This window comes from Amyelois transitella, chromosome 2 (assembly GCF_032362555.1).
Source record: "Amyelois transitella isolate CPQ chromosome 2, ilAmyTran1.1, whole genome shotgun sequence".
Lineage (NCBI taxonomy): Eukaryota > Metazoa > Arthropoda > Insecta > Lepidoptera > Pyralidae > Amyelois > Amyelois transitella.
The window spans coordinates 4,541,155-4,561,627 of record NC_083505.1 but is presented as its reverse complement, the minus strand read 5'-3'; the positions used below and the strand labels follow the sequence as shown (position 1 = coordinate 4,561,627).

At 34.2% G+C, this 20,473-nt stretch overlaps 1 protein-coding gene across 1 annotated transcript; it reads left to right on the top strand.

Annotated features, from left to right (window-relative positions):
• Nucleotides 1-242: 242 nt before the first annotated feature.
• LOC106143023 (uncharacterized) lies at nucleotides 243-20,291 on the top strand. Its single transcript, XM_013344988.2, has 5 exons — nucleotides 243-325; nucleotides 13,286-13,394; nucleotides 18,372-18,551; nucleotides 18,982-19,118; nucleotides 19,766-20,291. Exons 2-5 carry the CDS (start codon nucleotides 13,286-13,288, stop codon nucleotides 20,009-20,011), a joined length of 672 nt encoding a protein of 223 aa, XP_013200442.1. The 5' UTR covers nucleotides 243-325; the 3' UTR covers nucleotides 20,012-20,291.
• Nucleotides 20,292-20,473: the final 182 nt, after the last annotated feature.

The window sequence follows — 20,473 nt, the reverse complement described above, 5'->3', positions numbered from 1 at the left end:
GAACGAAGCTCCCCGGCAAAACTAGTAAAAATATATACTTAGAAAGAATCTCAAGACATGTGTGCTATAAAGCAATGTATATTTCAATCTATTGCAAAAAAAGACTGGTGGGAAAATTGGGAGTGTTAAAAAAATGTCAATAGCAATAATTTTCTGGTCAGTTAGCATCACGTGTGTGGAGCCGCCCGTCCCCCCAAGCATCTGCGCACGCGCCGCATCCCCGCTACGCCGACTATAAAAGACTTTGTCCAAACCTGCCGCGCGCTATATTACTACAGTGCCTCTGTGATTTTTCCCGCCGTATTTATTTAATTCATCAATTAAGGTAAGTGATCTTGACTTTAGGAATGCGAAGGGATGATAAGGGATGAGTACAGGATAAGTAGATAAACAACAAAAAAACATTGAATTAATTAAAAAATCCTTTTTATCATCTCATTGCATTGTTAATAAATTTTATTTTCCAAGCAATTGTCATGTCGATATATATACATATATATTATAATAAATATGTATATATATATACATATATTAAATAAATAAATATTTATATATATATTAAATATATGTAACTTTAACGACAATTAGGCGGTAATAGTTATCAAATTTGATATAAAAATTGGCAAGGACCTGGTTGTGATGGCTGCGTCCTTCCATTTGTACGCACAAAGTGTCTTACAGTGGATTACGGCGTATGTATGTCAAGCTGCGGTTGCGAAACCTCTGATGTTCAGATTATTGCTGAGAGCCCTTTTCTAAGGGAGTTTCGACACTTTGATGGCAGGCTAATGGTGGTTAACGAGCGGCTAACAATTGAATTATTATGATAAAAACTCTTATAATTATTCATACAGCGGCCAAATTAAACTAAAATTATGCACACTATTATATGAAATATTACATCACGTCTCTAATTTTGTTATGAAAATACTAATTAAGTGAATAAAAAAATAATTAGAACGAATTATAAAAGCAGTATTTTAAAGTTTGTAAAAGTTTGCTTTCAAGAACGACATGTGACAAATATTGATGAGATAATTACGATATTTATGTAACTCGAAACCTGTTTCCGTCGTTCAGCAGTGTACAAATTAACATTGCTTTTAATCAAACTTTTATTGATTTATTCATTCATTCAAAGTACATTTAGGTAATTAAAGAACTCTCAAATGTTAACCTATTTACATTAAAAACATTGTGAAGATTTTTGTGTGGAAAATTAAAACTTGTCATAAGAACAATAATACGTTTCGTAAAATATACCTATAAATAATGTATGTATGCTGCTAAATACAAGACGTTTAGACGATTATCTATTTACATAAATTTTTAATCATACAATAGATAGTTAAGCGCTATAGAAATTGAAATAAACCAAGTAGTGTGTGTCAATAGAGTTGAGATTTTTGTACAAGAATAAAGTTAGCTCTGTGATTCTATAGTAAAAAGTTTTCCATTGACACAATCTTCCAATTTGCCAACGCCGTATAAAAACAAAATCACTTGGTAATTAGCTCCAGATTTCATCATATGTAGGATAGATTCTTGTGATTTACAGACTTCATTTAAATCAATGACATACAGATCTTAACATTCAAACATATAATCACGTTATACGTATACCTTACGGGGTAGACAGAGCCGAGAGTCTCGAAAAGACTGAAAGGCTGTGTGAAGCTGTAATAAGGATTCCAGATTCAAATAGTGATGAAAAAAGAATACTAAATCGATCGAGTTTTATAAACTGCATGGGAAGAGAAGCAGCTGGCACATACATATCTATATATGTGCCAGCATATATATGATATTTGATACAAACAATAAAATAATAATATAGTATTACCTCTCCGTGGCGTTGGTTTCTATGGAAAGGGTTCAGGTTTATCCAACTTTGACTGTGCGTACATTTTTACAATTGGAAGAAAGCCATCCGTAGTATTTATTTCTGCAGTAACAAATAATAAGAAGCTATAGGAAGGATCGCGGGGGTGATTTCACCCTAGAAAATTCTGGTAGTTCCGAGATTTGGAAAATACTTATAGACTATCCGTAAATAAGTCCATGAGTGTATAAATATAGCGGCAAAAAATAACCTTTCCTTTTTTAAAATTCATCTATAAAATTGTTTTCTCAAATAAAGATTACCAAAAAAAAATTTACTCTATAATGCGGGTAGTACTTTTACGGTAGTAGGTAGGTAGGCTTTTTACGGCAAAAATTAAAAGTACGTACGTAGTATTCTTTCTCAAAATTTTACCGTTGACTCTTTACAATATTTTAAAAAAATTTAACCAAAGTTGAAACGTGTTTCTTTGCTTAATATACATATGTTCAATAGAGTGAATCGAGTATAGCTAATGATTTTGGTGTCCATAATCCCTGACATCGCGATTGGTTCAAGGATGACATCGGTGCGACCTGGTGACTCATGAGTTAGGGTCATACGTGTGGTTCGAACAATATTAATTTAAGGTTTGCGAAACTATCTTCTTGGATTTTATAAAGACTTCAATTGGTTGACACTTAAATAAATTATTAATTTTAATTGACATTCATTATGTATGATAATAAAGATAACAAAATAAAGTTGCACTATTTGAACATGTTAGTTAATTTTATTATTTGATTTGAGTCTGTTTTCATGTATGTACTAATATTTAGTAAACAAAAAGAGATACATCAAGTTTTATAATGAATAATAGTTATAAATTAGTATCATAATTCTTGAAATAAGAGATAAAAATTTGTAACGTTCAAATAAAGATCAAAGTATTATACAATGAACTTCTTGATATAATGAAATAAGATCTTATACACATAGATCCATGACGTAGATGTGGTAACAAATTATGTCACCTTGTCTAATTACCATATTGCATTCAAATTAATGCGCCGTTTGTCAACACCTTTGCAACCAAATACTCGACGATGCAGCTCCCGTCCAAGGCATTATGCATCTATGTCATTGGCCGATCGCGCTAGTAGGTAACTAAAAATTTTCGTTATTTCTTTTCTAAAATAAAGGAAAAACCACTACTTTAAGCAAACTTTAAAAATATAAATCAGTCAATTTCATTAAAATAGAAACAGTTCGTGAAAATCAAAACGCGATCATGTGGGCTGACTGATCTGAGAAAAACGGTATCTTAGCAAATTCGTATAAGATTTGAAACTATTGTTATTGGAACTATTAATATGCTTGCTATTACTGAACTCGATTTCCCACGATCTAGACACACTCGCGATAGTGATAAAAATGTGGGAATGTAGAATTGTTTGCATTTGGGTCAGTTTCGGGTTTACAGTTTAGAGATTTCGGTCGAGTCAATAAAAATTTCAGGAAATGTAACGCGTTTTCTGAATTTTTAAAAAATTTTTATTTTCATTTTTGTCTATTCTCAGCCTTCAAAACTGGGGATCCCCTAAAATATATAGAAGTCTGTTCTCGCAGAATTCATCTTAAATACAAACAACAAATTCTTTTCTTATTTGTATCCATTTATGGACGGTACGTTAATGAATTTTTGTAGTAACGCATGTAGTTAACTATTACACAAGCACACTTTACATGTGTAAAACAACACTATGTTTAAATTATTTTACTGAACAAATTGACCTCCCTAGTATGACAGCCGACCCCATATTAGGAAACTGAGGTAGGCCAATGTAAATATAATCAGGCAGTACCTAATTTAACTAATTTGCAAGTTCTGAAATTATTAGAAGCGGTGATTAGACATTTGATAAATTAAATCAACGCTATTACATGCGTATTTTACATCTTTTATATTCCTTGGACAGTAGACGGTAGACAGAGCCAACAGTTTTGAAAAGGATGTTAGGCTAATTTCAGTTGTTTAGCTTAATGATAGAATTAAGATTCAAATAGTGACAAGTTGCTAGCCCATCACCTAAAAGATGAATCCCAAGTTAATAAGCCTAACCCTAAGTCGCCTTTTACGATATGGAAACGATATGGATGACTTATTTCAGTTAAAAGCGTGCGTATAAAAAATATTTAAACAAAGTCGTATGTAGACAATGCAATTCCGCGCTGTCACTTCTCATGAGATACGAAGGACGTCTTTCGTAACGATCGCCGAATTAGTTCGATGCGATATTATCGGGCTGTCGATACGTTATCTGTTATTATTCGTGGTAATGCCGCAAATTGGCTGCCGGTTTCGAAAGGCTGCGCGGACGCCGCGGAATAGACACTTGATGTCTGCCGCCGGCGCTGGGACAAATGCCACAGAGTTGCGCAACGGTTCAAGGCTACAGCAGATGTTTTACAAGCGAAACGACATTCTTGTCTTTGGATTTAGTCCTAGAGCGGGATGATGAGAAGTCTAACATTTTCTCGTAGATATAACATTTTAGGAATAATCGCTGTTAAAAATATGTTTGTTATTCTTCCAGATTTAAACTTTAAATCGCCTTCAAGCTATTGAATTCTACTAATATATCTTCTTCTTTTTTGAGCATGTTTTGTCTAATGCAAAATGTCGGCCTCTTGCAATGCAAGCTTACCTACTTCTCGGTTTTTAACTTAAATTATCCATCTGCTTTCAACAATCTTGACCAGCATCTTGTCTATAGCGTCTCAGATTTTGATTATTTGAAAAAATATACAAGTAAAATAATTTTTCTACAAATATGTGACTGAAACGAGAGCAGGTACAAAGTTTGAGGTCACGATTTGACCGTAGTCTCACAGTCTAAAGTGTAATGAGATATTTATACGATATTAATAGCCAGAAGCAGGAACTATTCATGGATACTCGCTCATTAAAAATGTGATTGTCTCATCTCATATCGCTTAATGAAGAGAGGTAATATTCCGGGTTCAACCTCCGCCGTGAAGGCTCAAATTTATTCCTAAAACTGGATTTTTAAGCCGGATATTAAAACTCTGACCGTGCTTATTTAAAAGGCTGTCTAGAATTAATTATATTTCAATAAATTCGGTTGTTTTAGGAAGTTTTTTTTTATAAGAGATCAATAAAAATAAAGTGGTCCATAATGTAAATAATACGTTAAAAATTGTTTGAGAATAGGCTATTTGACACTATTGAAAATATGCTACGAATTGTGGTAATCCTATTAGATAATAATATAACAGAACGTGTTTTACTTTCATTTGTACTAAAATAAGCATATTTTTGGCGATTTATCGTTTAAAAATACAATAATTTTTAAATACTTTTGAAAGACCGAAACGCTCTGTGATTGGTTACAACTCCGGTGACGTCACACGCATGTAAACGTCAACTCCTCCTGTGTAGTTTGTGTGTTATTTAATGTTTTATCCCAGATATTGAGCTATTTCGTGACAGTGAACTATTTCAGCTTCATTTTATTACTTTAGTGAAATAAATTCCTGGTGTTTGTATTCAAAATGGACAAAAATTTTGTGCGTGCCGACAACACAAACCTACCTGAGATTGATGCATTTATGGTTGCACTTTTCTTCAAAAACAACGCGGATTTAATAATCCGAACTTAAGAATGTAAAAACAGCTGTGTAAGTATTTTAAAGAAATTATTTACTTAGAAATCTGTATGCCATTTCACGCAAAAAATTCGCAGAATTTTATTTTATAGGTTATGTTTTATTGTTTGCTATAACTCAAATATTGCCAGCATACTTACATCAAAATGATCTTCACACATAAAAACATTTGAATGCGATAAAATACTCTTTGGATCCCTTCGAGCCAACTGCAACCACTTCTTTCGTCTTATTGGATTCGTTGGAACAGACACAAACACATTTTGCGGAGTTTTTTTATTGAAGTATTTGTACATTGTGGTACTACACACCATTTATAAACAATTTTGTTTGATAAATTGAGAGAAATATAATCAAAATCATCAGTTTGCTTGCGTGTGACGTCACACAGCGTCCGCCATTACTATGAGAGCGTTTTTGGCGCGCTTTTTAAATTTCAACCTTTATAATTCATTTTTTATTATAAATACTGCGTATTTCTCGAAAATATAAATAAAGTGTGTTTATTATGTCATAAAGAATAATTTTAAACCATTTCTAAAAAACAGTCAAATAGCCTATTTAGAGAGAAACTGAACTCACGTTTTCCATAAGTTTGTATGTTCCTGCATTTTGCAAAGGGTTCCCGGGGGCGTTTAGATATTTGTCTGATAATTTGTGTTATTCACTTCTTTAATTATATACTGAGTGTCTGGTGTTGAAAGAATTATATAGAAAAATAATTTTGCCTGTATTTCCCTGCTATATTATTTCAAAACAAACAAAATAAAAATTGATTAAGGGAAAAAATAAATCTATTTTACCTTAATCAATCGTCTCAGTCGTCCTATGCTTGATTTCAGGCTGGTGACTGTTTCCTTTCTTACCTTTATTACCTAGAAACTATAAAAATAGTAGAAACACCTTAACATCATTTGATATTTATGTATTCGTATGATAATCACTAAAATTAAAGCCATTTATGGATTAATTTAGTAGCATAAGCTACTGCTTAATAATCAAGTAAATGCCTGATTACTTAGATTATAAAGTTGCGAAAATGCATCATTAGGATTCATGATAATATATCATTTAATATGCAACATATGCATATGAAGCTATCATACCATTACTTATGGTACAACCAATTGGTCAAGATGAATGAACGATATTACATACATACATATAATCACGGCTATATTCCTCGCAGTAGACAGAGTAAACAGTCTTGAAAGACAGAAAGGCCAGGGGTAAAATTACTAATAAAATTTATAATTTATACAAACTGACGAATAAACATACAAAATAAAATGATGTCGAATTAAAAGCTTCTTCCTCCTTTATCAAAGCCAGTTTAAATAGAAATATTTAAAACGTCAACGTATCTAAGTCGAATCGTAATATTAGTATAGTATATTTTTCATGTTATACCATATAAAGAATTATTTGTTAAATTTGGTCGCGCGTTGATGTCTTTTCATTCGTACATTTTTCGTAGCACACAAAAATGATAAATGCTTTAAAATCATTGACCTATGTTAACATAATGTTAAATTAATTCAGTTTTATGCATAAAATATGCCAGTCTTATTGCATAATTTTATTTTAAATGGCAGCTTATTAGATTAACAGATAATGGAACAGACGATAAAACGTGCACACTAATAATGAAAGTGTTTTACAATCTTCAATAATGAATCTAAAATTAAATTTATCCTGATGTTTATAACCTATTACTTAAGTCCTGATACATTTAATTATTTTTCGGTATATTTTCCTTTTGACTTTAGAAATGTGTGATTGTGACGTCTATAATAAAACGCATTTATTAAGACCCATTGTCACTTATCGTAACCTTCAATAAACAAAAAACATTACTACACTGTCATATTACCACGTTGCACTATCAGACAGAAGGGTATCTGAGCTTTTGCAAGCTCAACGATCAATCAAGAGCTTTCCCCATCGATGTGTAGCGTATTGGTCCCCGTAATGTTGCACTTACATAAATCACCTTGCATGCAAAACATGTTGCGAAATATATTTTTCAACACACTGATATTTAAGTGGGCTCATTGTAATTAAGGTCTTAGGCCTTTAATCATCAGATGGCCTGGTAACCGTGTGGTGCAGTCATAATATTATTGTCTCTAGATCACAACTCCTCAAGTTTGATACCCAAAGTTTATTTCGTTATTAGTATTCTATGATTCAAGGAGTCTTACTCAGAGTTATTGCTCTTTACGGTCTCGCGGTTACAAAATTACCCGCTTCCCATATTATTTACGTTGTTTCTTTGCTTTGATTGATAAACATAGGAAACACTCGTAGATGTAAATGTATTTCGTTCGATATAATTTATATCCATACACATCTTTTAATTTATTAAGATCGACGCATACATATGCATATTATATGTAGGTATGTTGGTACGTCACAGAGCGCCAAGATCGGTCTCGCCTGGTGACAAGGTCGGCCAAGCTTCGTCGAATATTCATCTCCGAGGTCGAAGGTATTAGCAAACGAAGAGGTTCCTTATGTCACGATCGTTTGACGATCATACAGTTTTATAATTTAGCATTGAACTTGCGCCTCGACATTGGAGGTCGGGAAGTCCAAATTGGTGTGATTCGAGTATTATAAAGGACGGAAAACTTACGAAGGTTCCACAAATATTTGCCCAAATTGTTATTGTACTTGTTCAGTTATTGATCTCAAGTTCAAGCATTGGTTTAAGTAAATAAACACTTTAATATAGAGCGAGTGGTGAGCTACACGGCTTTATACCTACGACGTTATTCGTTCTAAATCACAATTGCATGATCATTCGGTTGAAATATGACAATAGAACATTATTTTTTATTAAAATTTATTGTTCCAGTTTATGTCCGGGTATTAAACCTCAGCTTATTTTTCAACATTAACATTTTTTAACACATATGTATGTAAATAGTAACTCTTACAAATCAAGTAGATAGTAATTTTGCCATAATGTTTCACGCACATTTGATTTGAATGACAAGTGCATGATAACTTATTATTTTTAAGTTAACAATAGGTGAAATCAAATGCATAACTTGAAACCTGACACAATAATGACGACTTGCGTATGCAACGCACTCGAAATAATGTCGCATTGTCATAATAACACAAGTTTCTCTAAATAACGACACGAATCCTAAGCAGCCGGCATGATACACACTTGAAACTTTCACATGCAACGAGTGAGGTTAACTGAATATATTAACGAAACCTTTGTGTATATTAATCAATTAATGTATACCTAAGTTTTAAATGACTTTGGAAATATATAAACCCCACAATTTACCATCTTTCATAAGTACTACGATAGGTCAAACGTGGCTTTTATACTTTACAAATACTAATTACCCTTTATTCCGCCTCAAAGCTCGGGTTTCGGTAAATAACGGTAAATATGATCATCCAACGTTATAAAATCATAAGATATGATTATTATTATAAGTGATGTTACTTACTTACTTTCAAAATGTTGAATTTTGAATACCGAAATGCTTTACGAATTATTAGCACGTTCCAAAACGCTCTCAGATCTTTTATACTCGTAGTACCAAAATTTGTTACTTGGGTAATCATTTTCAGAACACCCTACTAAAATTAGAGATAAGGAAGGATGACAGCATATGTGCATAAATTAGGTTTTGGTTTCGTACGGAGTAGACTGAACTAATAGTCAAAAGAAATAAAGACCACTTCTAACTCGATGCCTTAATGATAGAATTTAGATGCAGGAGATCGAGAAAAAATGCAAGACAGAAATATGTCCAAAATGTTCGCCTTTTTTGGAATCAGGCAGCCGCTCTAAACTATGAAGGTGACATTAAAGAATGTAATCGGGAACATGTTTTATCAATGGGGGGAAGACTTTGCTAATATAGCATGATGAAAGATGAGGGACAAAATACCTCTCCTGTCGTCCCTTGTTAAATCCTCATCACTCTGGATAGGAGCCCGAGGGACGCCCTTGATCATAGATTATAAATTTGGTGAATCAGTATTTTTACATGAAGCGACTCCCATGTGAATTCCTCAACGGTTGCAGGGGAACCTGCACCCGTATTACCCGTATCCTGTTGCGCGAATGTGCAGGTTTTTCTCATGATGTTATTCCTTACAGTAAAAGCAAAAATAAATGTTAAGCTCCTCTTGTACAATGTGACATCGTGTGGCAAGGCGTTGGATGGAGTGCAGTGAACGATGCACGAAATCTGCAGGATCGTGACCGGCGGCCGCGGACGCCGCCCGGCCTCGTGTCGCAACCACACATTGTCTGTGAGAACCTCGCACTAAATCCGCGATTGAGACAGACCTATCTGCGAACTAACAGCATTTGTATGCGCTATTGTTAGACGAGTTAGTAATTAGGTGTGCTAAGGCCGCCGTTAATCGCAATAGCATCTTTGATTGCTTTATTTAGGAGATATAAATTGGCAATTCATTAATTCATTCATATAATCACGTCTTGCCTTGCGGGGAAATAGTCAAACAGAACAGAATAAACAGTCTTGAAAAGACTAATAGGCCACGTTCAGCTGTTTGGCTTCATCATAGAATTGAGATTCAAATAGTGACAGGTTGCTAGCTCATCGCCTAAAAGAAATCCCATGTTTATAAATAAGCCTATTTTTAACCCTTAGTCATCTCTATGAAAGAGATAGAGTGGTTCTATTCCATTTTATAAATTGGTTATTGGGCAGGAATATTCAAGTGTCTATCATAGGAGTAAAATAGTATTTGTATGGATGATGTTGTGTAGGTATAACAATAAGTTTAGGTTTTCAAGCAATCGTCACAATATGCAACAAATTCAACACCTAAGTCCCTAGCAGACGTATACGTCTAAGATATACCAGTATATCTAAAAAATATTTTGAATAAATAAATTACAGAATTTCTGACAGAGAATATCTCCTCAATCGTCATATAATGTTTTTTATTTGTAGCACCTTTTTTTATTTGTAGGCAGTTATGAAGCATTTGATGCTGCAAGAAACAATCTAACGCGCATTATTTTTTCGTCAGAAGTCCAGACAACTTTAGTAATGAGTAGCCAGTATATTTTCCATATTCCATAGAAAAAAAGGTTATTTAATTCTTGAATGATAATGAAGACACCTACATTATATGTTTGAGGCTTATTTCCCGTAGTGGTAGTGCCCTCGTTTTTGAGAACTATTCGGCCTCTGCCAAGTTCATTGGTACTTATTTAATTTTTACGACATTGTAATACCCCTACAAAACAATTGCGTGTTATTACCATATTTGGGTGAGGAAGTCAATTATAAGCAACCCTGAGATAGCACGACGTTGCATCTAGCCCATAAAATGGTCGTGATGACTCGTCCGTCTATACTTTATTGATGAGGTGGGATCGCAATTATCCGCTTACGGTCAGATCACTTGTATAGTAGTAGTTTACATGCATGTCAAGGTTATCGATATGGCTACTACCTATAGATTTCCTAAGCGTGAGTCCAATGAGCGCTTCCGTATCTCTAACATCATGACATTATTTATAAAATGTTTTTATCTCAACACGGTTGCGGATCCGAACATCATATATGTATATACAGCAACTTTTTTAACTAACACGCCATCAATATTTACTCACACATCGCCTCACACAGTTTATTCGCGAAGATTATTTAGCACAGCTATTCAAATCATTAACTCTGCAGCAAAAAGTCGTTTGCAGTGGTTATTTTTAGAGACTACAATAATATTTGCATAAAGAAACGCATTAATATTGTCAGGTGTGATGTCATGGCACCGTTTGCCGGTTAGCAGGTCGAAGTCTGGTTTCGATAGTGATACAGAAGGCCTGGGGCGAAGCCTGACCGTACGGCTGGAGAGGTCTGACACACTTACTTGCGTAACAGTTGACCAATGTGCCCCCAGCCTAACTTACCGCATTGCCCGTTTAAAAACAATCGAACCGCTGCTGTAGCCACTTGTATGTGACATCATGCTGCGTAAATATTTGCACGTGACCACACAACCCGTCCCGAGTTGACACACTGAGGTAACTTTAACATGGACAACAGATGAATGAAGCGTGAGACGTGTTTGCCTGTGGTAACAAGTCGTTATCCGAAAAGGAAATATGTTACTCAATATACAATGCGGTCCAGTGCCCCAGTCAGTCAGTCGGTCGTGGATGACAGAATTTCGATTCGCGTTGCATATTGTAAACTTTTAAAATGATGCAATTTAGCGCAGTGGGAGTTGTGAAAGAAATAAGGGCATTTGCGCAGCTTATGTTGCTATAGACACCTATGATCACTTTGACGCTTACTACATAATTACTTAAGAACCCATCAAAAGCAATTTGGAAACGCCTTGTACATATGGTGGACAAGAAAACGAATACCTTTCTTACATCGTTATGTTCGTAAGAGTTATGAAAAAACTTCTAATTTTAAAATTAAAACACCATAAAACAATCTGTACTAATTGTTATCAAGATATCATGATTGCAAAATATAATTGACTACCTCGTGAACTTAAGCTATGCACAATTTGACTCAAGTAAAATAACTTAAAGTGCTTATGAAACTTATGGATGATTGCGTCCGCTCATCACTTGGTAGATTCTATTTGCGTATTAAATGTATATTACCCGACGTCGGTATTTACAATTGGATAGCTCATTATGACTTAAAGACGTACATTACAATTAAGGAAAAAAAAATAAAATAAAATCATCAACAAATACATTATTGGGAAACCCAAATAAGAACTTATCTTAGATTTGTCTAAATAATATTTGTTGAAACGAGTAAACATATAACAAAATTGAATGAGACAAGATTCTTAAATGAGAGAATTTTAGAAGTTAAAAATAAACAATTATGTAATTGGGCTAATGTGGTATTGTTAACACGGTATAGTTTCTAGGCTCATAACGAAATTCGCACGTAATTAAACCATGGAGACAATGTGATTTCATTTGAGTTGGTGTCTACATTTTCGTTTAGTTTTGTGCGTACATTGTTATGTAATGATGTAATTAGCTAAGAGCTTTCTGTAATTTAAGAAAAACACACCAGTATGTTAATGATTTAGCAAGATAATTATAATTGTCTTTTAAAATCAAAAAAAGACACGCCCATATTAGAATTAACATAATGGAAAACCCATAACGTCCAAACATAGTCATAACATAGCCAATTTTCACAACCAATGATAGAACTCAGTTTTTGAGCTTGCTTGGGGATTTTTATCTGTATATAAGCATATGTATGTGAAACACGTACGCATTAAACAAACTAGCGTTTTCCAGCGGTTTCGAATTAGTGGGTGAAAATTGGCTTTGTTTGATGTCAAAATATAATCAACTTAGTATTCTCATACGATTTCATCAGAATACAATTTAGCTGTCAAGCGTAACAGCCTAAGCAGACTTTTGGATTCATAATAACTAGTTTCGATTGCGTTTCAGTGAGTGATGATAAATTATTTAGCTAACGTCTAGTTGGGTATTCCATGGGACATATATGCCACTTATAAGCAAAGTTATCTTAGTATATGCAAGATGACACTTCAATATCAAGTCAGAGCTCAAACCGTTCGGTCCAGAATTAAGAAATTTTGTATGTAAGATCAAAAAAGAGAATTTTTTTTAATTCCCTTGTGGAGGGAAATTAACGGAATTTTTCTGTTTAAGCACGAGCAAACTGTAATTTGTCGACCCCGTAAAAGATGAAGACGTGTTCATGTATGTATGTTTTTATTTATTGTATTGTTTACCCGCAGATGCAGACGTGGGTAATGGTGGCGTGCGTGGCTGCGCTGGCGACGCTGGCGGCTGCGCAGAAGCCGGGCCGCTTCCTCTCCCTGCCAGTTCCACAGAAATGCGCTAACAGTAAGTAGTAAAAAAATATTTATGGAGTGAGACATCAAAGATTTAAAAAACTTTGCAGCCAAAAGTCTAGCCTGTATTTTGGAGACTAGATGTAAGTCTGACTAGCTCAAAAAAATTAAATACATAAATACAAAGCAATTCAAGCATCTAAAAAGAAAATTAAAAAAAAACTATTTAAAGTGATGATGAAGAATGTACAATTTTTTAACAAGCTAAATAACTAATTATTTCATAGATTAAAAAAATAAGAAAGGAAAAATTTATTAATCGTCCACGTGAGGATGAACATAAAAATAAACATTTAACATAAATATTTATTTAATAGGTACAAACAATTAATATTAATCATCAACGAAGGAAAGATAAAAGTGAAAGTTCCGAGTTTGTTGAACCTCAAGGTCACGGCCGCGTTTGAGCGAGACCGCTACGAGCTACGACGCGGCGTAGCGCGCGGAGCAAGCCGTAGACCTACTACACTGAATGAAGCTCCCGATAAAATGTTTAATAATAATTTAAACAAAATAAATCTATTTGTTAGGTAAATATACCCTTACCTATTATTTAAACCTTTATATTTTACTAGCTGTCCCGGCAAACGTTGTTTTGCCATATAAATAACTCTCAAGTAAATTCTAGTTAAAAAAAATGTTAAAAAATGGTATGAAAAATAGATGTTGGCCGATTCTCAGACCTACCCAATACGGTCACAAAATTTCATGAGAATCGGTCAAGCCGTTTCGGAGGAGTAAGGAAACGAACATTGTGACACGAGAATTTTATTTATAAGATTTTATTACATATATTACCTACATTTTATTTAAATATAATTAAATGTGATGTTGTGTGATTTTTTTTAATTTAAAATCAGTAGTAATTGCAAAGTGTAAAAGTAGCATTTTGTACATAATTATCACGAGAGCCGATTTCTCAACATATAATGACAGAAATATTCCTAAAAATCATTAAACTTCATAGTTTCTTATATTTATGAATGATAATAATGACATTTGTTCACCATTTCTAATCACAAGTGGTTAACCATAAAATCATCACTTTTCTACCACAACGTCTTGTAAGGGAAAATAGGAAGTAAAATTTAAATTATTACTACCGTAAACCGTAAAGTAATTTTGTATATAAAAGAAAATTAAGAATTTTTAAGATATTTTAATTAATATGGGGATAGCTATCTCAGGGACAGGAACCTTTAAAGACTTACTTTACAACTTACAACGTTGGTGTGTATTAATTCAAATGTTAACGTCATTCAAATAATTTTCTGTCCTGTTTGTCATCATATCTTTGACATCATGGCTTAACACTTATTCAATGAGCCTACGTTTTAATTTAAAAAATTCTATAAAAGAACACTGTTTTAAACCTCTATGGGGCTGTTTCGAAAAAGGTCGTTTAGCAAACTTTGAATGAAATACCGCCGGCGTGGTTTACCAGCAATGACGCAACTTAATTGCTTTATTACTCGATTCTAAGGTGTATTTAATATCTTTTCTGACAATTTATTATAAGCATAGGCATATACCACGTTCTGAACGTGGCCTTTCAGTCTTTTCGAGACTGCTGGCTCTGCTTCCCCGTAAAGAGTAAAGACGTGATAGTATTTGTATGTTAGTATAGGTATTTTATGCAATCACCACTCAACGTACTTTTTTTAAAGGTATGTTTGGAATAACCGTCGTTTCGATTAAACAATTTGTTAATAAAACAACATTCCTCGGAGTATTAAGAGTGAATCATAAAATAAGATTTCCCAATCCTCGGACTACTCACATCAGATTAATCAGACAATAAATTTGTAAGACCTGAGTTTTGCAACGGAACGCAACCTTCGTTCTTATAAATCATTGTAACTTTCTATTATTTATCAATAACTCATCTCCTTTTTCGTAGTGTCGCATTTTAGCGGGGTTTTTCCGTAATTGGTAAAGTTACCGTTTGTATTACTATATCATAGCCGTTTTTCGGAGCAGCAGAAAGTGTATTGAAGAATAATCAACTTATAAATATTGCTTATAAACTTAGGATTCGTCTTATAGGCGATGGGCTAACAACCTGTCACTAATTGAATCTCAATTCTATCATTAAGTTAATCAGCTGAACGTGGCCGATTGGTCTATTCGAGAGTGTTGGCTCTGTCTACCCCGCAAGGGATATATACGTAATTATATGTATGTATTTAAATAAAACAATGGAAATCGGTTACTTACTTTGAGATACTTATTCCTTAATTCCTCTATGAACTTTTTTAATTACATTTATTTAACATCCAATAAAAAGAAAGTAAATTGAATTTGATTTTGTATTTACGAATTAACTGGGCATGAGATTTGTAAGATTATCTATATGTACGCAAAAACAGATGCTTTTCTTGATTTACTGCCCACTACAAATTCCACTTAGAACAAGTAGGTCGTTAATTGTCCTCATTAATATTCGGCATATTGTATAGCGTCTGTTTGCGGCTGATCGTCTGCAAACAATCGCACATCCGTCTGTATGTCACTGCGCAAGGTCCCCGCAATAATTGTCTGCCGTGCGAACTGACACATTCGTACATTGTCACACTGGGAGAGTGATGCGGCGAGTGAAGCAAATATTATCCTAACTGTTATTAATAGTTGTGAATGTTGATGAGGCGAAAGAAGCATTATCAGCCTTCTCCTCCGGAGATAAAGGCGTTAATTCATTTATGTTATAGATTTATAGGCAACGCTGAATAGTTTTATTTAGAATTATCTATGAATAAGTAACCAATTCGTTTTCGACTAATTCGACTTAGTTATTTCTAGTATGAAACTAAATTCGTACGTTCTTAAAAGTTCTTTATTTTAATCAATGGGCATATCATAAAACTTTATTAGCCAGGTAGAGATTCGATATAACATAATAATTATTTAAATGACTCGAACAAGTACGCACTAGACAGTAAGGCCTAATGTGAACTTTGCCTCACGACGACGGCTCATTACTAATATTCGTGCAATTGTCTGTGATTATTAGCTTTATGGTTGCGTACAAAAAGCTCGGCATCAAAGCCTCTTGTACCTAAGAACCTTCAAATAATTGCGCAAAAGATCCTATTGTTTCCAAGTTTTCGACAATTATTTTTGTTTATTATTGCCCTTTTATTGTGTACTGTAATTAAAGTGATTTGCACGTTTATTTTTCATTGCACATAGGTATCAATTAAATGTCCATACATACCAAAGTTAAAATATATTTACTTACTTCAAGATTTATAAATTTATATGTTTGTACTTAGTTAGCTAGCTCTCTACGACAAAGTAGATGATGTTAGTTATATTTCAAGTCAATTAAAATATCTTTAAATGTTTTTACTTAAATGAAAAAGTTAGTATATCCATCATTAAACTGATATTCAGGTACTCCCTCTATTTGCTATGGTTAATGCCTGTCACTCACTCAATCACTCTGAATTCACTTATTATCAAGTGTTTTCGAAGATACTAATTTTACTAAAATTTTAAGACTCTATTCCGATAAGACGCATCCGGTACGCAATCCTTGGCCCAGTTGTAAGTTCGTGACTGAAGTCAGGTCGGACCAACACCGCAAACCGCCGAAAGTGAATCTAGTTATGTCTGTCAAATCACAGAGATTACATGTCAAATATATTACCTAAAACGAAACGAAACTTTATGAAATTATTGACTATACCTAGGTAGAAAATATCGTATGATATGTAGGTACCACAGGTTTTATAAAAACTGCCAGAACATACATATATTTTGATGAGATTCACATTAAATTCGATAACATAAGATATAAAAATGGTACTCTCCTTATAAAATAGTCTTCTAGGAATATACATACATATGTATAATCATAAAGCCTTGACTTTTAGACAAGCTCCATACGGGATAAACAGGAAGCTAAGCCAGTCTCACAAGGACTGAAAGTCTACGTTCAGCTGTATGGCTTAAGGATGGACTTGAAATTCAAGTAGTGACAGGTCGTCCCCCATCGCCTAAAATAAGAATCCCAAGTTTATTAGCCTATCCCTTAGTCGCCTTTTACGACATACATGGGAAAGAGATGGTGTGGTCCTATTCTAAAATGCCGATGATGATGATGAGATGACTAAAGAACCATATGGCCACAGGAATTCAGGGTAGGTAATCCTTTCTTACCGCCCGTAGAAGACAGTATCACTAACAGACCTCACTATCAGCTACGCGTAAATACCGGTTCGAAATTCCATACTAAAATATGAACGTACTTGCATATTTTAGTACTTTTAATCATAACCACGTTTTCTTCAATGTCACATCACATGTCACAGCAGTTCATTGGTACTCGACCCCACTACACGAGGGCCACCAGTACATAATGTCTATTAGCAAAACATACCGCACGCTGTAAATTAACATTATTTATTTATTCATTCACGCTGTGTACGACAGACGAGGATAGAACTGGTGTTTTTTAGGTCTTAACATTGATGTCAAGAGGTCTAGGCCTTATGATTGAAGATTCATACCTTAATTTAAAGATTCCCATATAAAATTTTCATTAGAATCGAGAATCTTGCTTTTACGAGAATTCTTTGTCCTGGTTACATCCTCACCTCTCCGAAGAGAGATCCTGGAGAGCCCGAAGTGCGTCTTTTGACCATGACGATCCAAAATTAGATTTAGAGAATAAATACTTATCCCAATCGGGATTTCTTACGGTCAACCAAAAGGTAGATACAATTAATAGCAAACAAATTTATTCCTTGGTCGTCACTAAAGGTCATGACCATACCTAATCCCTTAAACCAGCGACCTTGCATAAAGAAAATGAGAGTAATCAATGTGAAAGAAGTAAGAAGGGACATCTTCCCTTTATTATTCATATATCATTTATTGCCCACCGTTTCGGGGAAATGTATATTTTAAGTATGCATATTATTCTTATTTATTCCAAAGGTTACCATGTTTTCATTTTTTGTCGCAGGACCAAAGGAATTCTTCTACAAAGGCCATCATTACTTCTTCAGCGGGCACGTGCCAGCGCTAGCCAACAGGAAGGTGGACTGGCTCGACGGCCGCAATATTTGCCGGGAGTACTGCATGGACCTTGTCTCTATGGAGACACAGGAGGAAAATAATCTGATCTTCAAACTCATACAACAGAGTAAGTTATACTTTTTTTATTGTATATGGGATAAGGCATTTGTCTTCCATCTCACCTGATGGTAAGTGACGATGAAGATGTTATACATGCATATCCAAGAGATACCCGTTTATTCTACTTTTGAATGTTCGCGGACAGTACTTGTCTGGGAATGTAGACGCAGGCATCATTCCACACCTTACCTATTCGAACCAAAAAGAAACCTGTTAGAAGCTTGTTTTTTTCTGTAGATTAATCTTGTGTTAAGTCAACCCCATAATGAATCAATGCATATATGATTATGTATTTCTATTATCACCAACTAAAGCATTTGCAAAGTCAATTTGTATCCTCAGAAGTTTTCTCCGAAGTTCGAGAGTAGTCTTCTAAACGAGTGACATTCCCCTGTGTTATTTGGCAAGTATTTAACTAAAACTCCTTTAAATTACAGATGATGTGCCTTACATCTGGACATCTGGACGTCTGTGTGACTTCAAGGGCTGTGAATCGCGCAAGGACCTCGAACCTAAGAACATCTTCGGCTGGTTCTGGTCCGCCAATCGCGAAAAGATATCGCCAACCAATCAAGTAAATCTTTTCTGAAAATATTATCTTTACTGTCATCTTACCTATTACTTTATACAATGGATTCAATCCCTTTAAGTAAAGATAAGTTGCTCCTGTATTTTGGATTTTGCCAACTTAATGCTCTACTAAAGTAACAATAAAATAGGTAGGTACCTATGACAAAATTGTGCAAATATTTTCCCGTAATTGAGAAAGTTTTAACGTGGAAACCAAATAAGTTGATTACTTAGTGTTGTATGTACTTGTTTATTTTGTTTTATCAACAAAAGGGAAATTACGTACCGGTAGACGAAAACAATGGGAAACTACACGAATACTAGATATTACTAAACCCGAGTGAAATTTTAAGCAGAACGAATGTCTTTAGCGCCTACAATCTGTGGTTATTTTGTATTCTAAAAAACAAAAGGCATAAAATCCATGCGACATACCTTTACATTAAACGTACGTAACTACATACTTTCATGAAACCATCAAAATTTTAAATAAAAGATTCATATAAATAATGTTACTTATCCAATAGTATCTAATCTAATAATTTTATCATGCTTAATAGGTTTTTACTTTTCATACAAATTTGAATTTAAAAGAACATGAAATTTTTGTAAATGGGAATAGAGGGTTTAAATTTATATTCTGACTTCCAGATCCCCAACGGCTGGGGCTACAACCCGTGGTCGCAAACCGGACACAAGAAGCAGCGTCAACCCGACAACGCCGAGTTCGACATCAACGGCACCACGGAATCCTGTCTCAGCATTCTAAACAACGTGTACAACGACGGCATCGCGTGGCACGACGTCGCCTGTTATCACGAGAAACCCATTGTGTGCGAGGACAACGAGGAACTCCTCAATTACGTGGCCAGCACCAATCCCGGCATACGTCTGTGATGCGTTAAGTTATTCAAAAACTTTCCAGTGACGGTTCATCTTGCGTGCCGTTTCACGTAAACGGTGAAAAGGTCGCACTCGCAAAGAATATTTTAAATAAGTCCGACACGTGTGAACGCCGTTTAAATTTCACTAATAAATTCCCTTCAGCGAACGTTTCTAAAACTTGCCAATTCCATCGGATCTCCCTGCACTGCCGTATTCCGACGTACAAGATTGTACAGAATAGTAATTAAGTATTATGTAAGTTAATTAGGTTTATTTGCCTAAGCGATTTTAATTTGTATATAAATAAAAAATAATAAAAAAGAAAATGTTTTTTATTCAGTCAAATCAATCAACGTAATTACTTTTAACTATAACAATAGTCACCATATTTCTTTATCATTGTAAAAAAGTAAAGGTGCCTACTTATAGCTATACTAATCAGTTCAGTTATAACAATTTAACAAAATAACGATC

Bases quoted from the DNA above. Each gene is read 5' to 3' on its own strand.
- LOC106143023 (XM_013344988.2), top strand. From the start codon at position 13,286: ATGCAGACGTGGGTAATGGTGGCGTGCGTGGCTGCGCTGGCGACGCTG. The intron at 18,552-18,981 runs GTAAGTTATACT...TTTAAATTACAG, and splicing joins CTTCAAACTCATACAACAGA to ATGATGTGCCTTACATCTGG. The intron at 19,119-19,765 runs GTAAATCTTTTC...TCTGACTTCCAG, and splicing joins AGATATCGCCAACCAATCAA to ATCCCCAACGGCTGGGGCTA.